Source organism: Saccostrea echinata, unplaced genomic scaffold (assembly GCF_033153115.1).
Source record: "Saccostrea echinata isolate AGI-Se365-2 ecotype Australia unplaced genomic scaffold, CSIRO_AGI_Sech_v1 ptg000002l, whole genome shotgun sequence".
NCBI classification, from domain to species: domain Eukaryota; kingdom Metazoa; phylum Mollusca; class Bivalvia; order Ostreida; family Ostreidae; genus Saccostrea; species Saccostrea echinata.
Window position 1 is genome coordinate 9,293,601 of NW_026889751.1, and position 23,971 is coordinate 9,317,571.

The 23,971-nt window shown below is 33.9% G+C and overlaps 1 protein-coding gene across 1 annotated transcript; it reads left to right on the top strand.

Annotated features, from left to right (window-relative positions):
• Window positions 1-1,221: 1,221 nt before the first annotated feature.
• On the top strand, window positions 1,222-12,997 carry LOC133204137 (uncharacterized). Its single transcript, XM_061339904.1, has 9 exons — window positions 1,222-1,354; window positions 2,856-3,061; window positions 3,336-3,432; window positions 5,658-5,838; window positions 7,085-7,170; window positions 8,230-9,023; window positions 10,215-10,354; window positions 11,000-11,187; window positions 12,201-12,997. The coding sequence occupies exons 4-9, from the start codon at window positions 5,660-5,662 to the stop codon at window positions 12,995-12,997; spliced, it is 2,184 nt and encodes a 727-aa protein (XP_061195888.1). The 5' UTR covers window positions 1,222-1,354; window positions 2,856-3,061; window positions 3,336-3,432; window positions 5,658-5,659.
• The last annotated feature ends 10,974 nt before the right edge of the window (window positions 12,998-23,971 follow it).

Consider the following 23,971-nt stretch of genomic DNA (forward strand, 5'->3'; position numbering starts at 1 on the left):
AATTAAAACATCTATGCTAGCTTTCCATACAGAGCGGCAAGGCTAGCATATCGTTCAAAATCTTAGCTCTACACAGTGCTACGTAGTCGCTACGATCTTGAACACACCCACCTGTATAAAAGTATAGTAGAAAAGTTGAAATATGAAGAGAAAAATACAGTAGTAAGGAAAAGATCTGAAAGTCACACGACGTGTATATTGCAATAAAGATTTCCAGCCAGAAAATAGTTCTGCTGCTTTTCATTAGACTCGTTTAAAGCCATCTACTTTCTTGCAACAGCTCAACCCTTACAGTCTGCTATCATTGAGACTTCCTGTTGAGTTGTTTGCATAGCGATGTCCGCTCAACTTGCAGCAATTTCATTTCTAATGCAAAGTGAATTATAATTCATATAACAGGTATATACAGAATATATCAACATGTCATTATACCACTTCTGTATATCAAGTTTGTAGAACAATGTCATTTAAGGTGTTTCGCTTCTGACGAATTTGAATACACCGCGCAACTCGAACTGCCGGAAATTGGTCTGAATGTCGTTTTAATAAAGAATTCAGTATGACAGAAAAATAATAGTTTATTTTAAGTAATTATAATAATTATCCGTAGAAAGTAACATAATATTGATTTTTGTGCCAGAAGAAAACATATAATAACTATTTTATATTTCGCGGAAAATTAAGACATGTGAGACGGATTACGATAATGTAAGTAAAAAGCAGACGTGAAGTAACGTTCGGCGCGTAAACTTTGGTTAAGATGGTGAAACCAAAGTACAGACGCCATTAGGGGTGAAACGATACACCTCCTTCACGGTTCGATACGTATTGTATAATTTTGTCTCGGTTCGGTTATTTTCGATACGATACATTTTGATAGAAGGAAACAAATTCAACGTTGTTTTATGCTTTCTTTTTCTAAATCTAGTCACATATTTTACGAATTTTATTTGCAAATTGACTACAAAAAATTGATTAAAATTATTTGACTGTCAAAAATTATTTTACAAGCTATCAGTTATCAAAAATTTACGTTTTCTATACTTATTTATACTGAGTAACGTGTTACACCTTATCTCAAACCCGACTGAATAACGATCCCGACCGAAAACTGAACCGAACCGAAAATTAGAGATTTTGCACCGTGTATCAAACCGAGAAAAAATACCGCGGTGCATCGATACCGCGGTGAACCGTTTCACTCCTAGACGCCATGGGTTCGTTTCGAAAACGAAGAAGGAGAGATATGAAAAAGTATCTGCAGGGCAATTGACCCGATGGATTAGGGGAGCTATTCTTAGAGACCACAATTACTCCGCCAGTGCAACTCCTGTTAACATTGATCATGATCAAGGTTTGTATACATACGTGTATCATATCTAAAAAGAAAAACCAGTTTGCACATCTGCATCTATGTTAGATCTATCTTAGAAATATTAAAGGAAGGCACATGATGTCCATTACAGTGCGCCGTTCTAGTCCTTATAACATTTTAAGTCATAGGCCTATATGTTAATTTTTTTTATAGTTTAACCTACATGTAATAAATATATATAAGATATATATTTTTTTAATTTACTTTTGCTGTTCATTGCTGTGGTTCAAAGATTATAAAATGTTAAAGCTTGATGAAATAATATACTCATTTGATCCCTTCACATTGTGATGGAAAGTTACATTACAAAACAGATTGACACAAATTATGCAAAAATGTATGAAAGGTGAAATCTCACAATATTTATCACAATACTGAGATGCAGTTCCAGTGTATCATGATACATAGCGGATGATTAATGTTTTGTAGCTGAATATGGAATTTATTTCACTAGTGGGATAGGATTTTTTTTTATATTTTCACAAGTGTCTTTGAAAACACAAATGAAAATCTATTTTTAAAAAAAAATCCTGTCTCATGATTGAAATAAATTCCATATACAACTACAAAACATTGAATTTTCTGTTGTTACATTTTCTTTGATTTTCCCTTTACCTTTATTCATTAATTGTTTGTATTTTCGTAACACAGTGTGAATAGGCTGTGTCATCATGTATGTGTGGTTGAGATGTCATAGCAAATAAGAGATTGAAAACAAATAAAATGGATTTCAACAACATATTTGGAGAAACTTTGGAAATCTCTATCAGCAAAGGTGGATACAGGGCCAGCCCCCCCCCCCCCCCCTTTTGAATTTTTTGTATGTAGAACTTTTATGTCCATTATCCTAAAATCAAGGAAAAAACATCTCTTATTTGTAAGAATTCATCAGCTTCCAGGCCCCCACCAGGGCTTTGCCCTAGACCCACTGGGGGTCAATGCAGTCCCCCATACCCCCTGCCTTCTACTGTTATGCAATTCCTGGATCCGCCACTGATCAGGATGGTTTATTTATCTTATAACAGGTCCAGGACTAAAAATAATTACTTTTTTTTTCACTGGCCACTCAGGCTATCGCTTAAATTTTTACTGGTCAATTTTTTAACTCAGCAGTCTAGTACTTTCACTGTCACATTGGGCCAGTAAATTTTAAAAAGACTGGCCCAAAACCATAATAATAGAAATAAATTGTTTATATTGTGTTACTTCTTAGTAAAATGGAACAAAACAGCAGAACTTGGATGCACAACCCTGTCAAGTTAACTATCCCAACACCATGAATGCATGAATTTTGTTATGCATATATGCACATGCTAAATAGCATATACTTACCTCTTAAATGTCAAAAATATGCTGTATATCGGCACTATGAACTGTTGTAAGTGTATCAAAAGTAGTCAACTTGTCAGCATGTGTAGATAGTAAAGAACGTTATGTGTATCCTGGTGATAATTTTTATTTATTCATTCTTTATTAATAGAATTGCCAAATTTAAATATACTGGAAAGAGAGGAGGTGGTGGATGGGGGAGAAGTGACTACATCTGAGGATTGGAAGGAGGGAAGGAGAGTGGTAGAACTTGGAGTGTTAGCTGAGGGCTTGCGGGGATGTTGTAAATGTGGCTTACCATTGCAACTTTCACACACAATTTCTGTACTGACACATGGTTTAGCTTCTTTGTTAAAGGTATAAACTCATAAATTTATGTCCAGTTAGTTAGAAAACAACTTTGAAAGCTTGAAAGGTTTTTTTTCATGGATTTTTCTCAATGTAAAATAGGCATTATTCCATGTCCTTATTAAAAGTTTTGAAAGGTTTTACAATATTTTTTTTTATCATATTTGAAATGATGCATATTGAAATTCTTTTTTTCCCCAGCATTTGATATTCATTAACGGTGAATGAATTTATTACAGTGACCTGTAACTGGGGATTCATTGGTTTTACATTCACATTTCAGGTCTGTTGCAGCAATACAAAGTGTAATCATATTAACCATGTAAAAACGGGGAAAAAACATGGAAAAGTGTGGGATGTAAATACAAAACTATCAGCAGGTGAGAAGTTTCACTTACACATCCCCTACATCAGATACACATATATTAATTTTTGTCAGGTCACAAGAGCCTAATTAAATTTTAGCTCATTTTTGTACGTATAGGTTTTTCCCCATTGTTCAAAGATTTCATAAGTGCCACTTGTTTTGCATGAACTTGAAAGAATTTATATATATATATATATATATAATGTTTAGTTCAGAATAAAAACTTGTTGAGAAGCCATTTTTAACTTATTGAAGCCAGAGGCTCATTTGAGCTTTCTGATCTAAGTTTTTCCATTTATCTGTCTGTCTGTTAACTTTACAAAATTATACCCCTGCTCCAAAGGAGAGGGGGGTAAACTGTTTTACCCTTGTGTTTTTAGCACACTCTTTGTTATCCCCTCGCGCAGCTAGTTGCGGAGAGGATATAGCATCGCTACTGTGCATATATGTGTGTGTTTGTGTGTGTGTTAGTGTGTCCGTTACAGCTTGTTGGCAAGATTTAAGGAGAACCTTTGAACTATCAAATCTCAGCTTCCACATACTTATGTGGGATTGTGAAAGGACAAATCCTATTCATTTTCAAGTTAATCAGTGAAATATTTCTTTAAATATTGCGTACCTTCAAGCCCTGAAATTTTATGTACGACTTGACAATACTCACTTCCTGTTAATCAAACTGGTAAATTCGGATAGCTTCGATAGACTCGCTTCAGTAAGTTCTACTATGTATTTGCATATTTATATTGTCATATTATTGTGCGTATCTTGAGACAATCTGTCTGAATTAAAAGTGTCATCTCTGACACTGAGTAATTGAAATAATTTGATGAACGTTGCAGTTTCATTATTAAATTTCCACATGTGTCTGTTTACAATATAGAATTTATCCTTATTTCTTCTGAAAGCTATAAAGACATTTCGCAAGTTTCATTGACCTCTCAACACTGACATATTGTTATTTTTCATTACGAAAAAATATTGCTTCCACAGGTATTCTCAGATTTTATGCATATTGCATAGGTAAATTACTGAAACTTAGAGCATACGTGATATGTTTCTGCTAGGAATAAGGGAAACTGCCCAATTACGTATGCATGTTATGCCCCCACCTCTCCCCACCAATATGATATGCACTTTTAATTTTTGTTAAAAATGGATCCCCCATCCCCCCCCCCAAGATAATATCAACTTTGACTTTTGTTAAAAAATTAATTAGTGTTGCAATACATTTTATGTACTTTACCTTATTGTAAACTTTATATAGTAATAGTGGGTGCCCTTGATAACTAGGTGATTGTATCTTTCTTAACATCCCTCTTGAGAATTATTCTCTCGTATGGAGACATTACCATTACTGGTGAAGTTCCTCTGTGAGGGGATGCTCCACTTAGCGGTGCTCTTGTTTTCGCATGCCATATGGTAAGATTCATTTTTATACGAATCAGATGTCTACTTCCTGTTTATCCATGCGTCTGTCCATACCAAATTTCTGTCGCAACTGAACTTGTGTATATACAGTAAAACTCAGTTATAGCAAAGTCCAAGGGACCTGTGAAATTACTTCGCTATATCCATAATTCGTTATATCTGTATTACGAATTTGTTAAAGTATATATATTGAATTTGCAATTCATTATAAAAATTCATTATAAAAGATGTAATTTTTATTATTTTTAATCTCTACGGGACACAAAATCAGTTTGCTATATCTGTAAATTCGTTATATCAGAGTTTGTTATAGCTGTAATATTTTCTTAGGATTTGTTAAGAATTTTGCTGGGGATTCCAAAAAACTTCACTATATCCGTAAATTCTCTATATCTGTGTTTCTACATGAGAACATATATTTACATCAGAGCAGGGGTATTACTAGTGAGCATTGGCTCACAGACTTCTTGTTTAGATTTGTTCTCTGAACCACTGGACTTAACAGATTTTACATAATGCAATAGTACATGGAAAAAATCTTTAAAAATTAAAAATCATCTTCTCTGTAGAAGAGCAAAGCCATATAACCGTATTAATCATATTGATATTGAATCATCCCAATGTTATGTAGATCAATTTAAGTTTGGTAGCCATTACCCCTTGGGGGTTTGAGTACAGTATGGATCTTTTTTTTTTTTATTTCCTGGGAATACAGAGAAAAATGAGACTCGGGTGAGTGTTGTGGTTCAAGAGCCTCTTGTTTTAATTAGATTGATATTTTTTTTTTCATTTTTGAATTTGTATTTACAGCAATGGTACATGTTGGCATTGGTGTAACTCAAGTTAACAGTCTCCTTTCTGAGCTGAATATACCACCTGTTAGTCATGCCATGCTAGACAATAGACAGAAAGAGATTGGCAGAGCTGTCCAAGATGTTGCTGCAGAGTCTATGTCTAATGCTTTGCAGAAGGAACTGGGAATGATGAATGAGTGTGTATACAATATAAATTCAGTTTAAAATCTCACTTTTTAGCTCAACTGAGCCAAAGGCTCAATTGAGCTTTTCTGATCAAAGGGTGTCCAGCAACCATGTGTAGTGGTCATCTGTTAACTTCTCACATTTTCGACTTCTCCACACAAACCAATTTCAACCGTACTTGCCACAAAGCATCTTTGGGTAAAGGGATTCAAGTTTGTGCAAATGAAAGGTCAGGATTCAAGTTTGTTCAAATGAAGAGTCATGTTTTCTTTAAAAGGGAGATAATTAATAATTAGAGAAAATTTAATGTTATGTTTTAAAAGTCTTCTTTAAGAACCACTTGGCCAGGAAAGAGGAAATTTATGTGAAAGCTAGCTTCATTACATAGTGTAAAAATCATGACCCCCCAGGACTAGGGTTTTTACAAAAGGTGATCAAATTTTATTCAAGAATATATAGGAAAAATGTTTTTTTTTTTTTTAAAATTAGGTTGAGACTACAATAGCAGATTAGAGTTTTATAAAGGAGTACATAAGATAGAGTTGCAAGATCACACTAAATCCTATAAATTACTAACACATATCTAAGATGTGAAGAGTAGATTCTTAAAAAAAAAATTATTAGCACTGGGGTTAGAGTTGAGCCAAAATCAGAGCAGTCAAATTTTACATAATGCATGTGTAAAGGAAAAAAAACCAGCAGGACCATGTTGATCATATTTATATTGAAGCATCCCAATGTTGTGTTGATTAAACTTTGAATAAATCATATAACTCCTTTAGTCTACATTTTGGTCCACCGCATGGAGTCAAAATATTTATAAAAAATTTAATTTTGGTTGTAACGCATTATTTGATTGGATAAAAAATTTTAGTTTTTATGGTATAACCTGTGTTGCCTACGTCACAATGACTTAATGTACGTCAAAAACGTATCAATCCGCTTGGTGTTACTTTTAAAATATGTGCAATTCGAAGGCATTTCTGAAGGAGAAATTGTCTTATTGATTTAAAAAATTAAATTATAAGGAGTGAATTTAATAGCTACATATACTGGTATAACTTGGGTTGGAACAGTTTATGACTTTTTATATACTGCTTCGCAGTTACTAGATATACTTATAAATGTTAGTTTTAGTCATCTACTGCATAATTAGTGCTGATAAATATGCAGATTGTTATGCATATTAGGGAGGTGTTCTAAAGGAGACAGGTTCACAGGCTAATAACTGATGTCTGTTATTTAACTATCTTTCAGAGAGATGAATGAAAAGGGACTAGTTGTTGCTGTAGATGCTGGATGGCAAAAACGGGGAAGTGGAAAGACATATGATAGTTTGTCAGGTAAAAATAGACAAATTTTAGGAAAATGAAACAAATATTAATGCATAGAGTGATTTATTTTGGCCTGCGTCCCCCATGAATTATGCATTAATTTTGCTCAGGACATGATTCCAATAAATATGTATGCAAACAGATGCAGTAAAGAATGGGTGGAGTTAACGCCCTTTGGATCTTTTTGCAATTCCTCTACCAAGCTGTAAATGAAGTGAATCCAAAATATATTGCAAGCAATAGAAAGAGTTACGTATACATGGTTATATTAGGTAGAACATTTGTACAAAAGCAAGGCCTTTTGCCATGAATCAAAATTGAAGCAACGATACATTAGTGTCGTCTTCCGGAATTTGGCATGTACCCGGAGTGGTTTTTAGGTCACGTAATCAAATTTATAGGAGGTGGGGCTATCGATCGGCTTCATTGTTGACATCTCTCTCTCCCTCTCTAGAAATTCGAGTATGTGTATGGCATATTGCAGCGATGTCAATATGACCCTGATTATCTATTGATTATCTATTGATATTCAAGAAATCTTCAGGCACCATGCCTTCGATATTTATTTAGTTTACCTCAAAAAGAGTGTTTTAAATCCACACCTGTACCATGAATACACGGTTAAGATATCGGGGATTTATATGATAGAAAGAAAGAAACATTTTATGAAAAAGATACATGTATCCCAAAGTTCAACTGTACATTGAAATTTTAAAATATTCTTCCAAAGAACAGCCATTAGTAGTCATGTATAGATACAAGCATGCTCAGGTAAAGCATATTCAATTTTGTTTGAACTATGGCCCCAAGGGGGTAAGATGGAGCCACAAAAAGGGATATAATTTTTACATGGGAATTTATAGGAAAAAACTCATTAAGGAAGAGCCTTAATGAGTCAAATCAATATGCAAGCACTCTCATTAGCAATATTAGGTGAATTTTATTCAGAGGAATAAAGAAAGGAAAAACTTTTGTATAGATTATCTTCTAAAGTGTGATAACCCATTGGCATTGTTTTGAAATTGGGTGTTAAATTTTTCTTTTACTTCAAAATATGTACTTTTTTAGGTCATTGTTCCATGGTTGGCCCTCTCTCTGGCAAAGTATTGTCATATTCTGTGAGGTCAAAGAATTGCAGAGTATGCAGTGTAGCTGAAACAACCAACAAGAATCCAGCAGCCCATGAGTGCTCAAAGAACTGGGAGGGAAGTTCAAAGGCCATGGAGGCAGATATGGTTATTGAGATGGTAGAAGATTTACAGAAAAGTGAAGGAATAACCATTGACGGAATCATAGGAGATGAGGATACCACCACAATAGCAAGATTAAAAACTAATGTCAATGCTAATATCAAGAAGTTGTCTGATAAAAATCATCTGAAGAAACTGTTTACAAACTCTTTGTTTACCTTGAAGAAAGAACATTCATCTCTAACTTTGTCTGTTATAAAGTATATTCAAAAGTGCTTCAGTTACTCCATAGCACAGGGAAAAGGAAATGCTCTTCAAATCCAAGAAGACCTCTCATCAATACCATACCACATCTTTGGAGATCACGAACACTGCTCCGCACGGTGGTGCAAGTTCATCGACAACCCTAACCTGCGCTACAAGTCTCTTCCACATGGAAAACCGCTCAAAGATAGGTTCCTTCAGGATGATCTCAAAGAAGTTTTCAGTTCATATGCAAGTCATTCTGATCGTCTTTCATGTTTAGGAAGCACGCAATCAAATGAGAGTTTTAACAGAATGGTGTCTGCAAAAGCCCCAAAGACCCATCATTACAGCTCCTCTTCAAGCCTCAGATATAGAGTTGCTGCGTGTGTAGCTCAGAAAAATGAAGGTCACAGATATCTTATAAAGGTATGTTAATTTTTAGCTCAAGTGAGCTTTTCTGATCACCCGTTGTCCGTCATCCGTCTCTCCATCCATCTGTAAACTTTTCACGTTTTCAACTTCTTCTCAAGAACCACTGGGCCAATTTTAACCAAACTTGGTACAAAGCATCCTTGGGTGAAGAAGAGCTTAAATTGTTAAAATGAAGGGCCAAGTTCTCTTCAAAGGGGAGATAATCAAGAAAATACAAAAATTGGGTGGGGTCATTAAAAAATCTTCTTCTCAAGAACCACTGGGCCAGAAAAGCTGAAACTTATGTGGAAGCATCCTGGGGTAGTGTAAATTCTAAATTGTTCAAATCATGACCCCCGGGGTAGGGCAGGTCCACAATAGGGAATCCAAGTTTTACATTGAAATATATAGTAAAAATCTTTAAAAATCTTCTTCTCAAGAACCACTATGCCAGAAAGGCTGAAACTTATTTGGAAGCATTCTGGGGTAGTGTTGTTTCTAGATTGTTCAAATCATGACCCCCGGGGGTAGGGCTGGGCCACAATAGGGAATCCAAGTTTTACATTGAAATATATAGTAAAAATCTTTAAATATCTTCTTCTCAAGAACCACTGGGCCAGAAAGGCTGAAACTTATTTGGAAGCATTCTGGGGTAGTGTAGATTCTAAATTGTTGAAATCATGACACCTGGGGGGTAGGGCGGGGCCACAATAGGGAATCCAAGATTTACATTGAAATATGTAGTAAAAATCTTTAAAAATCTTCTCAAGAACCACTGGGCCAGAAAAGCTGAAACTTATGTGGAAGCATTCTGGGGTAGTGTAGATTCTAAATTGTTCAAATCATGACCCCTTGGGGTAGGGTGGGGCCACAATAAGTACTACAAAGGGGGGGGGGGGGAATCAAGTGAAAAACAGCAAGGCCAATGGTAAAAAAAGGAGCGAGTTTAGTCCCAAGTTAGAGCTTGGGGCGGGGCCAAAGTAGCCGTAGTAAAGGTGACCATCAAGGCCCATGATCCATTTGTTTTATAATGTATGTTGTTTGCATTATATATATTCCTAACAATATTTCTACTGTGTGTACTTTTGTTATGTGAGAATATTAATCTCTTAGATTTTAAAATTCTGCAAATTTTAATCAAAAGCAGATTAATGAATGTATTGCATATTTAGTTGTACATAATGGATTCTTATATCCTTATTAAAGGTGAACAAGAAATTAGGCCTCTCTCCTGGCTACTATACTCGAAGACAGTGCATTCTGAGGGATCTCCAAAGAAAACGACAGAAGGCCATTTCAATGACACAGAAATTTAAAAGGAGAAGGAGAGAATTGAAAGCCAAGAGGTACTAGTATACTTTTATTGTCATTTGTCAGAGTGCAACAAAACTCTTGTCTAACTGAAAAGTGAAAACCAACCAAGGACAAGTGGATGTCCCTGCTGATAAGTATATATTTAAAGTGAGAATTGAAAAAAACTCTTGAATCTTACTAAGATCTATTGTTTTCTGAATCACCAAAGATTTATGCTTGTTATAAATAGTGAGTCTCTTCTGGTTGCAAATTGTCATAAAAAGTTTGATATAAGTATAAAATTAATGAAGAGGACATTTTCTGGAATGAATCAACCAGTGGTTTGATAAATATTTTTTTCCAATTCATTTGGAGGTATATTTTTCGCTATATTGTTGAATATCTATTTTATATTGGAAAAGTGAGTCATATGGGACAAGCAAAATCTTCATTGAGATGAATGGTTATGCTTCATATTTATTTGCTTTGCCAAGTGGTCACTGAAATTTCTTTCACCCTGTAATGTACAAAATTGTGGTTTAGAATAGCTTGAAACGTTCTATCAGAACTGTGCAACCAGTCTTTACTAAGTAATTTTTTTTTATTGGCTGTACATCAGGTGAGTGTTTATTTTGCTAGGCCTCTTGTAAGACCTCAATTTGGAATTATTTGTTTTACAATATACAACTTCTTTACAGAATTCAAAGTCTTTCTACAAAAGAGACAAGGGAAGGCGTCAGTTATTTGACAGGATGTGATCTCCACCATGCCTCGGACATTGATGAAATTCCAGCTCCAAAAACAATTCCAAAGTATGATCATCTTCCTTCAAGTCAGTTGTTAAATGCTGAAGAGATCTATTTCGACTTGGAAACTACTGGACTCGGTAAGAACCTAAATGAGTTTTGAATGTCTAGTCAATGCTGATGGTTATGGCACTCTTCCAGTATTTCTTCTATATGGATGTCGAAGGAATAAACCCAGCATTTTGTAAACAGCAAGAAAATTTCTAATCTGTTTGTCACAAAAACCACCAAGAAGTGTTTATCACAAGATATGGGAATCACGATCAAGTAAACAATTCTATAAAAGAAGGATCTATCATGTTTTGCGGTTGAATATGATTGAATATGATATTCTATCTCCGAGCCTTAGCAGCAAAACTCCATGACAACACTTTCAGTCATAAACAATTGTGATATCACACCCATGTAATCTCAAAATTTATTTCCTGATTGATATCCACCAGATGTATGGGAAGCATATGCAAAAGGAATGTATGAAAACATGATTAATTTCGAAGATTTGAGACACTCATATGACCTTTTGTAATTGGTCCCTGTCCACTGTCTGCCATGTGGAAACTAATAAACATTTTTAACTTCCTGAAAACTATATGGCTCCCCCCCCCCCCCAATGTTTGGTATAAAGTATCTTCAGAGTAAAGAGGAATTTAAATGTTATGACTCTTGCACCTCAGAGGCCTGTGGGTGGGACAAAAACCAATGAAACTAAATGCACATAATTTATACAGAGGTAATATATGTTTTTCAAAAATTATATATTTTCTGTTGCTAATATTGAATAAAAGCAAATGCATATTTTGAAATGGCATAAAAGAAGTTTTTAAACCTCTATGATTCTGGTATTGGTAGTTGAGCATGTTTTATATCGTTCTTTCAAAACTTTACTTTTCCTAATCTGACAACACTGAATTAAAAGAAAATGCATACTCTGAAAGAGTTCAAGCATTTTCGACAGGAGTTAAGGCTTGGGGAAGAGGGGCACTAGTATTTCATTGTTTCAAAATTTTTGAAATAGTGCATATATCAATGGATTTGTTTGGATATTTTATGTTTTGAATTTCAAAAACTTGAATATACTTGTTTTTATTTTCAGCAAGGGATTCTCATATTGTGCAGTTATCTGCAGTTAGAAATGATGAGGTATTCAACAAGTACATCATTCCAAAAAAACCAATGACATCAAAAGCTACAGAAATAACTGGAATACAAGTAGTCAACAATAAAATGTACCACAATCATGAGGAAGTTGAGACAGTCAGCATTAAAGATGCTCTGATCCAGTTTATGGACTTCATGAAGATGTCGGGTCCAGATGTTGTTCTAGTTGGGCATAACTCTAAAGTGTTTGACCTTCCTGTGCTCTTCAACATTTTGAGTAAACTAAACATTTTGGAGACATTTTCATCTGCAGTCACTGGCTTCATTGATACAATTCCTCTTTTCAAAATGTCACATCCAAACCTTTCGTCATACTCGCAGTTACACCTCTTTGCAGAAATTCTACAAGACAAATACAGTGCGCATGACTCATTACAGGATGTCATAGCCTTGAAGAGATTGGTCGATCATACAGGACCCTCCCATGAAGTCAAAGTTGCTGCATCCTTCACCTTGAACTCTGCCGTTGCCGTGTTTCATCACAAGAACACAACAAAGCATCTAATGAGTACACTAAGGCCTTTATTGGACCAAAAGGTAATTTCGAATGGAATGGGAAATAAGATTGCTGGCAGTGGACTCTCCTTATCCCACTTACAACTTGCATATCAGAGAAATGGTAGGGAGGGAGTGCAGGATGTGCTGTCAGAGATAGCTGATAATAGTGTGCGTGTGACAAAATCTAAAAAAATCATTGATTCTGTTGCAGATTATTTCAGGTCTGAGCAGTAATGCAGTTATTTGTTTGTGAATGTATGATGTTCTTTGTATGTTATTGTTTGTTTGTTTGTTTTACGTCCCTTTGAGAATTTTTCACTCAAATTGGAACCCCACGAGTTGTTGATGTACTAGTAATACCCCCGCTCTGAGCACTGATGTGAATATACCCTCTGATGTGAATATACACAAGTTCAGCTATGGACAGACACAGGAATAAACAGGAAGTTGACACTGGATTCGTACAAAAATGAATCCCACCAAATGGCATGCCTAAACAAAGAGTGTGCTAAGATTTCAAACATCTCCGATGAGTAGTTGCTGAGAAAACTGTGACGAAAATTTGTTATGCATGGTATTGACAGACGCACAGATAAACAGGAAGTTGAAATTGGATTCGTACAAAATAAATCTTACTATATGGCATGCCTAAACAAAGTGAGTGTTAAAACTTCAAGTATCTGCTATAAGTGGTTGCTGAGAAAACTGCGACAAAAATTTGTTATGGACAGACAGACACACAAGGATAAAACAGTATATACTCCCTCTCCTTCGGAGCGGGGGTATAATTATGCAATGTACTGTTGTATATGAAACATGTTTCAATGTCTAGTGTTATTGGTAGTTTGTAGTTGAACAAAACATTTTCTTTCCATTCAAAATAAATCCAATTTAGAAACTGAATTGACAATGATTTATTGACCATACATGAGAATCTAAATTCTGTTCATTGATATTTATTGAAGAAAGCTATGTGCATAAATTGAAATATGCACAAATGAATATGAAAGGACATACTGCAAATGTATATTGTGCATGCACTATACTTGGTGGTGATTAATTTTTCAACAAGTCAAGCTAGGTTTGATTTTGGCACATTTCTGATTGTGTACCAATAAATATACACGTCATAAAGTTTGTGATGTTCTTGATATAGCGGAAGCAGCTTTCTGTCAAAGACGATAAAAAACCTTAATGTTTACAGTATACAGCAGTGCCATTAAATTTTTGTATGTTACATGTACCGGTAACAATTTGAAATACCGATAACTATCACAATGTCTGTAAACTTTTCACATTTTTGATTTCTTCTCAAGAACCACTGGACCAATTTCAACCAAACTTGCCACAAAGCATCCTTGGGGTAAGGGGATTTAAGTTTGTTCACAGGAGTGCCACGCCCTCTTTCAAGGGAAGATAATTAAGAATTTGGTAGCATCTTTAAAAAAATTTCTCAAGAACCACTGGGCAAGAGAAGATGAAACTTGTGTGAAAGCATCATTACATACTGTAGATTTAAGTTTTGTTAATCTGGGAAGTTTATATACTGTGAGACCAGCTTTGTAATATGAAAGATTAAAACCCAAAGAAGTAGAGTTTTCAGAATTTTTCCAAGAATGAAATTTAATAATCTGTATCCGGTCTTCTTGCAAATAAATATTCTGTCTTGAGAGGGCACGAAAATAATCTGACTCGATACCCCCCCCCCCTTTCCCCCTCAATATCAAATATAGTCGTTCACTAATATATTTTAATGTCCTTTTTTTAAGAGAAAGAATGAGTTTTAATACAATCATACATTCATGCAAATGGAAAATTCATCAAAAATAACAGGCTAAATAATGTAGGAAGCAAATATAATCAATCCGAATTTCCTCTGTTCAAAATTTGAGGAAAATTCGGTCAGAGGAAATTCAAATGAAAATATCTTTTAAAGTAACTCATGTAGATATACAATATTTTACATTGTTTGAAAGCACTACAACTAAGAAATAATTAACTAGAAAAAAATTAACTTTTTAATTATTTCTAATTCATTTTCCAAGCTTATTTTACAAGCCCCCAAAAGGAAAAATAAGCGAATTTTTGCACAGGGGTGTGTGCATTTTTTTAAAGAATTAATTTTATCTTCGGTTGATTACCATCATTATTTCATCAATATTTATTTTCCTTATGACTACTTTTAAAAGATAACAAAAAGTCAAAATGATTTGAAAATATTTTTTAGGTTAAAGGGAATATTAAATACGTTGGACGCATTTTTGGTCTTTTTCTTTACTAAAATGAGAGATTTACCTCCCTTTGGCATAAACGCCTATAGCTTGTAAACCAAATCATATACATATGCATTTTTTTGGCTTAAAATAATTAATTATGTTTATTCTTACAATTAAAAAAGAAAAATTAAATTTTTAATTATTTTTGTTGTCAGAAGCCAAACACCTTAAAAAAATTTGTTTGAAAATTCTTGATATGATTCTGAGAATGTTTGGAAAGATACGCATGTAAGTATCTGCAGAGTACATCATATAAAATCAATTATGGTTGATTAAATGTACCACACAAATGCTACTTCCAAGGCAAGTGTTGTCTCAAATGCTTGCAGCTCGGCTATTGTGTGTTTTTACCCAATATGAAGCAGCAAATATGAAGAAAAAGTTTTAAGGCCAACAGGAAATCATCAGTTGAAGATTAACGGTGGGATTGATTGGATGTATGTTGTTTTACGTCCCGTTCGAGAATTTTTCACTCACAAAGAGACTTCACAATATACCGGTGATGGGCTTCAAATTTAGACCTTTACTCGGCACTCGGGGCCATTGAGCAGTGAGGGATTTTAATCGTGCCAACGCCTGCCTTGCCACGGGGCCTCGGTTTTTAAGGTCTCATCCGAAGGACTCGCAACTTTCACTTCAAAGTGCCGAGTGTTTGGCGAAGGAACAATTGCTTCCTTTTTTTATCGACTTGCATGTACATATTTCTGTGATTTAACTCCCCCCCCCCCCTCCCCCAACACATTTCTTTTAAAACATGTTATGAAATCTAACAATATTGCCAGCAAATGGTTTGGTGGTGTTCCTTTTATAGCTGAAAGAGTTATAGAGTTCAACTTTGAAGCAGATGAGAAAGTATTGTTTTTGACCTTGAAAACTGAGAGACAGAATCTGTTTTAATGGGTAATAGAAAATCATTTGCTGCCATATAATATAGTTACTAGAATTGGCATTCATTTGTTTTTCTGCCTATAAGGAGATCTCTGCCAACATTCAACAGATGTTTAGAAAGAGATGAAAAGAATAGAACACTTGACTAATTTCATTGATTGTGATTAATGATGAGGAATATAGACAAACGATTCCGTTTAATTGATTTTGTTGGGAATGATGGGCATAAATTCTACACCGAATTCGTATTTCAATCTGAATTCGGAAATATGATTATAATTGGTAAGGTACATTCATTTTTAAGATTTATTTATCAAATTCCAGAACAGAAGTTTAGCCTAGAAATGCAAATACATCATTGTCTTTTTGTAAGACTCTTCCTTTTTTTCATGAACACTCTCCTGAAACAGTTAATAACCCCTCCTTCTCGACGTTCTGATCTGATCTGAAAATTCCTCTGAAAGCTAAAAGCCCAAACTCCCTGCTTTTTATTCATATTGAATAGCTCTAAATTTTGGATACTTCATTAATAATAACACAACGGTATACGCTTGTCTTTCCTCGGGGAGTAGAGACCTTTTTTGTACTCGTTTTGGCATAAAATGTTACATTAAGAAAAAACCATCATATCTCAAAGTCATGTCCATTTACACAATACAAATTATGAGCAGAGCCAACCCAGACGTCAGGAAACATACGTGGGATCAGGTGCCGTGGATGAGTAAGGATTCCCAGGAGACCGGTCAGCCCATTGTGTTAAATCAAATTTGTATAAAATCAACATTCGACTTGACGCTGATTATATTTGCATATGAATCATGCTAAGAGATTTATTACCCTGTCTGAGGTGGTTGAACTTCAAAAACAAGAGAGATAATACTGAATTTACAGTTTATTAAAACTTCTTTGAAAGCGTCATTTATTTTGTTATTTTTTTACACGGGCAACAGTACATAGACATTTTAAATTAAATTGCTTTTAAAAGGCAAACGTCTTATTTACTCCTCCATGGCCCTTGGTCCCACCTCTTAAGTGTTTGGAGGTCCGTGTTTGCTTTGCTCCCGATTTGTATTGCTTTAATGGACTTTGAGCTTGAACACTGTTCGTTATCTCCATATTTTATTATACTAGATGTCTTATGTATTTATTTATGCCCCTTTATACTATATTTTATATACGGTCGTGTAGAGCGAAGACCTGTTGCTGCCGGACTACACCAATCTTTTCAAACTTATATTGTACATTGTAGTCTTTTGGCTTGAAATTTAAGTGTTTTTACTAAACTTTATTTTGACATTAAAACTAGTGGCAAATGAATGTCGAGAAATCGCTCCTTAATACTGTAAATCACTCTTAATTCAGAAAAAAAACATTAATTTATTTTCACATAAAACCGCGAGACTATCTGCTCCTTCTCGCATATAATTTTATAATAAAAAAAAAATCATATACAACAATCGCTAAACTTCGCGAATTTTTTTAACACTAATGAATGCTGAAAAACTTTCCCGCACTCTGTCACGAAAATTATAGGTGATCTTCAATAACATAATAATACATGAAGTATTAATACTGATATGTATGCAATAACTTTGTTCATTAATTTAAAATTCAATAATATACAGTCTTGCCGCTATTAATTAATTATTTATTTTGAAAATATCAAATCATTTCAAAACACTACTCCTGGAATGTTTGTTTCAAGTTGAATTAAATGGCATGAGTGGAAACATTTTAGAAAATTTTTGCTATTATTATTATTTTCAAATTGATTATGAATACTTTGTTAAAGGCATAAGAAATATGGCGTATACGCGAGGAAAATCCCCGACTCTGAGACGATTTTTTTTAATTTTCATACTTCATGGAAGTAGTTCAATTTTCAAAGAGTATGTTATCAGTAATGTCATCTTCAACAAATTTGACTTAATATATTGATTGATAATTTGTTTTGTTTTAGTTGTTTGTTTGTTGTTTTTTTAATTGTTTGTTTTTTTCTGTTCACAGTTAAATATACAGTGCAGGAAACTAATTTTGTTACAGCATCGATGCTGATTTGAATGCTTCCTTTGCTTGCTGATTTGAATGCTTCCTTTGCTTGCTGATTTGAATGCTTCCTTTGCTTGCTGATTTAATGCTAGTAATCCTTATCCTGATGCTGTTTTATAATTAGGTCAATGCTACCGGAAGTAGCATCATGCTACCGGAAGTAGATAATGAATTTCAGCATTGCCGTTTAAACCAATAAAAGTGCCTTTTACAATTATTTGATCATAATATCTCACTATGTATCAATAATGTGAATACTTTAACCAATATTCTTTCTTTCTTTTTTATTTTTTTACTGAATTAAAACTCATTGATTTTCTGATGCTAGTAGGATAATGCTGATTTTATGTAGGTCAATGCTGGTTTTATCCTTTGCTTGCTGATGCTGATCCTGGTAATGCTGTTTTTTAAATGCTGATGCTGATGCTAGCTCGATCCTGATGCTACTAATGCTTATGCTGATGTTGGTTTATGTAACAAAATTAGTTCCCTGCACTGTATTTAGTTGAAAATGGGTTTTTTGGAGACATAAAAATGATTTTTGAACATGAAGGAGTCAAGTGTTCATTCTACATTTAAGTTTTGAATGAAAAATGAATGCAAAGTCAATTATGTTTCAAAAAATGGAGTCTGAACCCATCGTATACGAAAATCGGAATAGTTCTGAAAATATTATATGCTTCAACAAATTCGTTATTTAAAGCACAGTGATACACATCAATGCAGGAAGGCTTCGTAGCGTAGTGGATAACACCTTAAGTTTCATTGGAAAGGGTTCGAATAAAATGCGAAAATTTCTCATACATGTACCTTACAAACATAAGTGGAAAATAAATTAATTTATTTATCAATAAGTTATTCAATAAAATAAATTTAAAAGAATCAAATGTGCAAAAGATGACATTGACAATACAGTTCTTGAGAATTATAACTTTTCATGTACTTTTAAAATCGGGAAATGACATTTTCATAGAGCGGGGGAATTGTCCTCGCCTTGTACGCCTCTATTCTTTTTCTAAAAGGTATATCTCCTGTAAAGCAAGCCCTACTTCTCTACATTATCATATCTATTCTCTTCTTATTGGATACATCATTAAAAAATCACAGTAGTGACCTTCCTCAGGAATAAAACCTTTTTGCACCAATCTTAGTATGTGAATCATTAGCAATGTCCTGTCTTTTATCCCTGTAGCTTTGCTCTAATCTTGGAGGCTTATTAACTTCGACGAGGTGGCTGAACTTCATAGACAAGGGAGATCATATTAAATTTACGGCTTATTGTTTAAGACTTCACGTGAAGTGTCATTTATTAAAAAACATGGTCAATACAATGTAGTTATATGAATGTAAATTGTCATTTAAAGGTCAAACTCTGATTTGTACACAGAATTATTCGTTTAAAGATTTGAATCCTTGTACAGCAGTCAAATCTTTACTATAATAGTAATAATCTGATATCCTTTCTAAATAACACAAATATAAGTTATTTTCACCTAAATCATCATTGTTTGTTGGACAAGATGAAAGATTTGGATTAAACAATCATTTTATGGTATCGGTCGTTAATACATTTTTTTCTAAATCAAAGATCTCGAGAAAATACCACCTCCTCAATTTCGGTGATTAAGCATGCGCACCCGTTTCCCATTCTGTTGCATGTGCAAATTAAATCTTTTTAACTTACAAATCGATAGTCTTGGAAACCGGTAGGTTATTTTAATTATTTGACCTTAAGAAAAATCAACATATCTATAATTAGAATAAGTGGGGCTTTTTCATGTTTCTTTCTAATTTTAAATTTTATTTAGGTTAAAACAGCACAAGTAGACACTTAAAAGCTTATAATTTTCACGAACAAATCATACATGGTAGACATCTAGTGCACAAAATGAACTCGTTAACCTACTATGTAAGAACTGGATATACAGTTGTCTGTTCTCTTAACAGGTGAGGTTGAATGAGTATATATTGTATATATTTTGGTGAAGTAAGTGAAAATGAGTGAAACTACGTGTTATATACATAAACTTTCAATAATAACTCAAATTACGAAAGCCGATACTCCAAAATTTGTGTGTGTGGTTTTTTTGTTTTTTGTTTATTGTTTAATGTCCTTCTCGAGAAATTTTCACTCATATGGAGACGCCACCACTGGCCGGTGGAGAGCTGCAAATTTTAACTTATACTCGGCACTCAGGGCCACTGGGCAGTGGGGGATCTTTTTCGTGCCAGCACCCACTGCGACACGGGACCTCGGTTTATACGGTCTCATCAGAAGGACCGGTCTCCACGTCCCGCAGTGAGATTCGAACCCGCAACGTAAGGATCAACTCCTCGATCCGCGACTCTAGAGCGAACTCTCTAAACACTGCACCACGCGGGCGACGTTGTGTGTGTGTTGAGTCATTAATATTTTGATCTAAAAATCAATAGGGGTCTTTTAAGGTATAAAATATTTCACATAAAATTTCCTTACAGAAGCTGATTCCAGTGGATTTACCTTATTACCTAGGTGGAAAGTTTCTTCAATAATGGCAAAAATTCTATGGGCAAAAATAATGGAATCGGAATTTCCTGGAAATATGCACATCTACACACTGTGTCCTAAATATCTGCAAAGTTTGACGAAATCTGTGCAGTGATTTAAAAGGAGTTGCGCTGACAAACTCTTCATCTCTATATTAGAGATATGGCCAAAAATCAAAGTTGAACAGTGTCGAAAGTCCCAGGAAAATAACGGAATCGGAATTCCTGGCAATAAGCACAACTACACACTGTCTTGAATATATGCAAAATTTGACGAAATTTTGTGCAGAGGTTTAAGAGGAATTGGGCTGACAAACTATTCATCTCTATATTCAAAATATCGCCAAAAATCTAAGTTGAGATTCCGAATTTCCCAGAAAAATAATGGAATCGGAATTTCCTGGAAATATGCAAATCTACACACTATGTCCTAAATATCTGCTAAGTTTGACAAAATTCTGTGTAGCGGTTTAAGAGGAGTTGCGCTGACAACAAAAGGATTGACGGACGGGTCAAAAACATTTGAAAAATATTAACTCCATACTATGAGCTTTATATATATATATATATATATATATATATATATATATATATATATATATATATATATATATATATATATATATATATATATATGTACACACACTCATGTATCTTAACTTTACAAAAGAACGGAATCTTCACTAGATAAAAATCAACAGGTGGATTTCAGATGCAAGAACTAGAAAATATTGCAAATATGAACTTGGGATAAAAACATTTTACCCTGTGATTGTAAAATCTGTTTCACCCTCTACAGTGGCTGCAACGTTATTGTTGACAAACCAATCGTGTAGAATCGTTCGTGTAACGTGCGAGATCGTGCGTGTATCAGACTCAATCGTTTGCGGTTTTAATCGTGCGTGATCATGCGTTAAGAACCGTGTAAATTTCGTTTTGTAAGTTTTTATCGGAATGTTATTTGTTATACAAGCATTTCGCTTGTCTGTTTTTTTTTTCAATCCAAATAAAATAAATGAATCGCGATTTACATAATTGAAAGCAGAACGAACTAATTATCGCTTGGAACAGGGACCTATATACTAGTATATAAATCCCTGCTTGGAAATAACCAATATAGTATATGTAAGTCGTACAATATTGTGTTCTCGTCAAATAGCGTGATTTTTTATGATAAACCGTACTTAGATGTTTAAGGATTTTTTCTCTGGTGTTAATTATGTTTACTGCTAATTATGGTCAAGTTATTCTTAAAATCAATAGATCAAAAATAGATGTTTTACAAATAAATAAACAATTCTCAATGCTTACATAAATATTTAGTACGTGTACAAGGCATGATTGTCGGGGTTTCGTTTATCAGTGTTTATCTCTGGTGCTTACTTTTAATTATTTTTATAATTTCTGCAAATAAATGATTTGTAAATTGTAAATTGATTTGTAAAATAATTGTTGATTTTAGAGATTCACAAATGGAAACATGGATATAACTTATAATTTAATTCATTTTCATGGCATTTTTTTTTTCAAACTTATCCCTTTCTGAATATTTAGAGATCCAATCAAAACTCACGGTCCACCTACATGTACATCTTCTGATAGAATGAAAAAAAATCAGTTTTCTTAAATCGGAGAAATACGTAAATATATAATTATTTGTAATCTAAATTAATTAATAAGTCTTACATGTATTTAGTTCCAGAAATATCAATTTTTATTTATTTTTTTTTTTTCATTTTTCAAAGTCGATGAAATAATATCAATAATTATTTGAAATCTAGTATTAAGCCTTATTTCGTTTTGAAAATATTCATTCCTAAAGAATTTGAACTATTTTGTGTGAAGAATCGTGCGTTTGCGTTAGCAATCGTGTAAGATCGTGTAACGTGTAGAATCGTGTGCGTGAAGGATCGTTCGTGTAACAGATTTTATCGTGCGTTAATAAACGTAATCGTTCGTGTAACGTGATCGTTCGTGTAAGTTGTCAACAATAGCGTTGCAGCCACTGTATTTGTGGAAAATTGAAAATGGATACATGTATGCTTGCAGGTGAAAAATATCATCTAAGCATTTTGATTCCAAATCATTTTATGAATTTGTACCTCAACAATGGTAATGCTAATGCTTGCTTTTAATATACATGTATGCAATATACCAGTATTTCAGAATTGTAAATTCTGACAGTTATTTATGTCATGTTCAAGTTTTCAATATTCATACTGTCAGATGTTCTTATCAAAGTAATATGAGCTGTAAAATTTAATTTTTTTTTTTTTTGGGGGGGGGGGGTCAAAATGGGGCATTAAGATAATTTTGCACGTAACCTAAAATACCTTTATGATAAATTAGACTTAAACAAAGAGTTAAAATATAAAGTTAATTTTTCGTACAGGAATTGACAATAATTTAATTTTGCTTCTAATTTTTTTCACAAAGATATGAATAATAAAATGTTGGTAAATCATATTTTTTTCAGTCTGTCATTGGTTTTATAAATCATTACAATCGTCAGGACTTAATTTTAATTGTTTATCTGTGCAGTGCCTTCCCTCAATCTTCAAGTCTATCCTGAAAGTGCCTGCCTGTTAGTCTCTCAAGGATCCTGAGTAAGCCGCCCAACACGAACCGCATTGTTTTCTCCCGATGTCTGAATAAGTTGTTCCACAAGTTTCCTTCTAAAATTTCGCCGAAGAACTTGGGTGCGCATGTGAGTTAAGGCTAGGTATAAGAGTTTCTATGCAAATGAGCTTATAAAAACGCATAAGAGGTATATTTATTATTCAGAGAAACTTTTGATTTATTTTCTTATGCATACATAGTACCCCTGATATGTCATAGCAAGTACACATTATGACGTCGTATTATGACGTCACTGATCTTACCTACTGGAGGTAATAAAACGCTTCAACAAAACAGCTTCAGCGCAAGGGATGACTCTATTTATTTTTTCATAAAAATTGTATAATGCTAAGAAGAATATTCTATAGATTACTAAAGCTGCTGCACAAATCCTAGGCATTTTCTCATTTGATCGGAATTTAAGAAAACTTATACCGGACTGTTACAGTACATTTTTACCCTGATTCAACTTAAAACTTTACAAATAGAAAATATACATCTGAGCTGTTGATATTTGTGCAGCAATACCAGTAAACGTTGGAATATTTTGCTTCTAAATATACCTTGTTTCAATTAAATAAAATTGAGCATGCCCTTGCGCCGAAGCATTTTTGTTGATGTCCATTATAATCTTGTGTTGTAAAGAACAATGACGTCATAATATGACGTCATAATGCGTATTGGCTATCTCATGTCGTGGGTACCAAGCATGTATTAGGCAACAACCTTAAACAGTAAACTGACCTAAACCTATCAGGCCGTATAATTCTCGAAAATATCTTGGCTTTGTATTTCTTCATTAGTTTTTTTCTGATATACCAATTGGAAGGTTAACAAATGCTCGCCTGTC

Bases quoted from the DNA above. Each gene is read 5' to 3' on its own strand.
- LOC133204137 (XM_061339904.1), top strand. From the start codon at position 5,660: ATGGTACATGTTGGCATTGGTGTAACTCAAGTTAACAGTCTCCTTTCT. The intron at 5,839-7,084 runs GTGTGTATACAA...ACTATCTTTCAG, and splicing joins GAACTGGGAATGATGAATGA to AGAGATGAATGAAAAGGGAC. The intron at 10,355-10,999 runs GTACTAGTATAC...ACTTCTTTACAG, and splicing joins AGAGAATTGAAAGCCAAGAG to AATTCAAAGTCTTTCTACAA.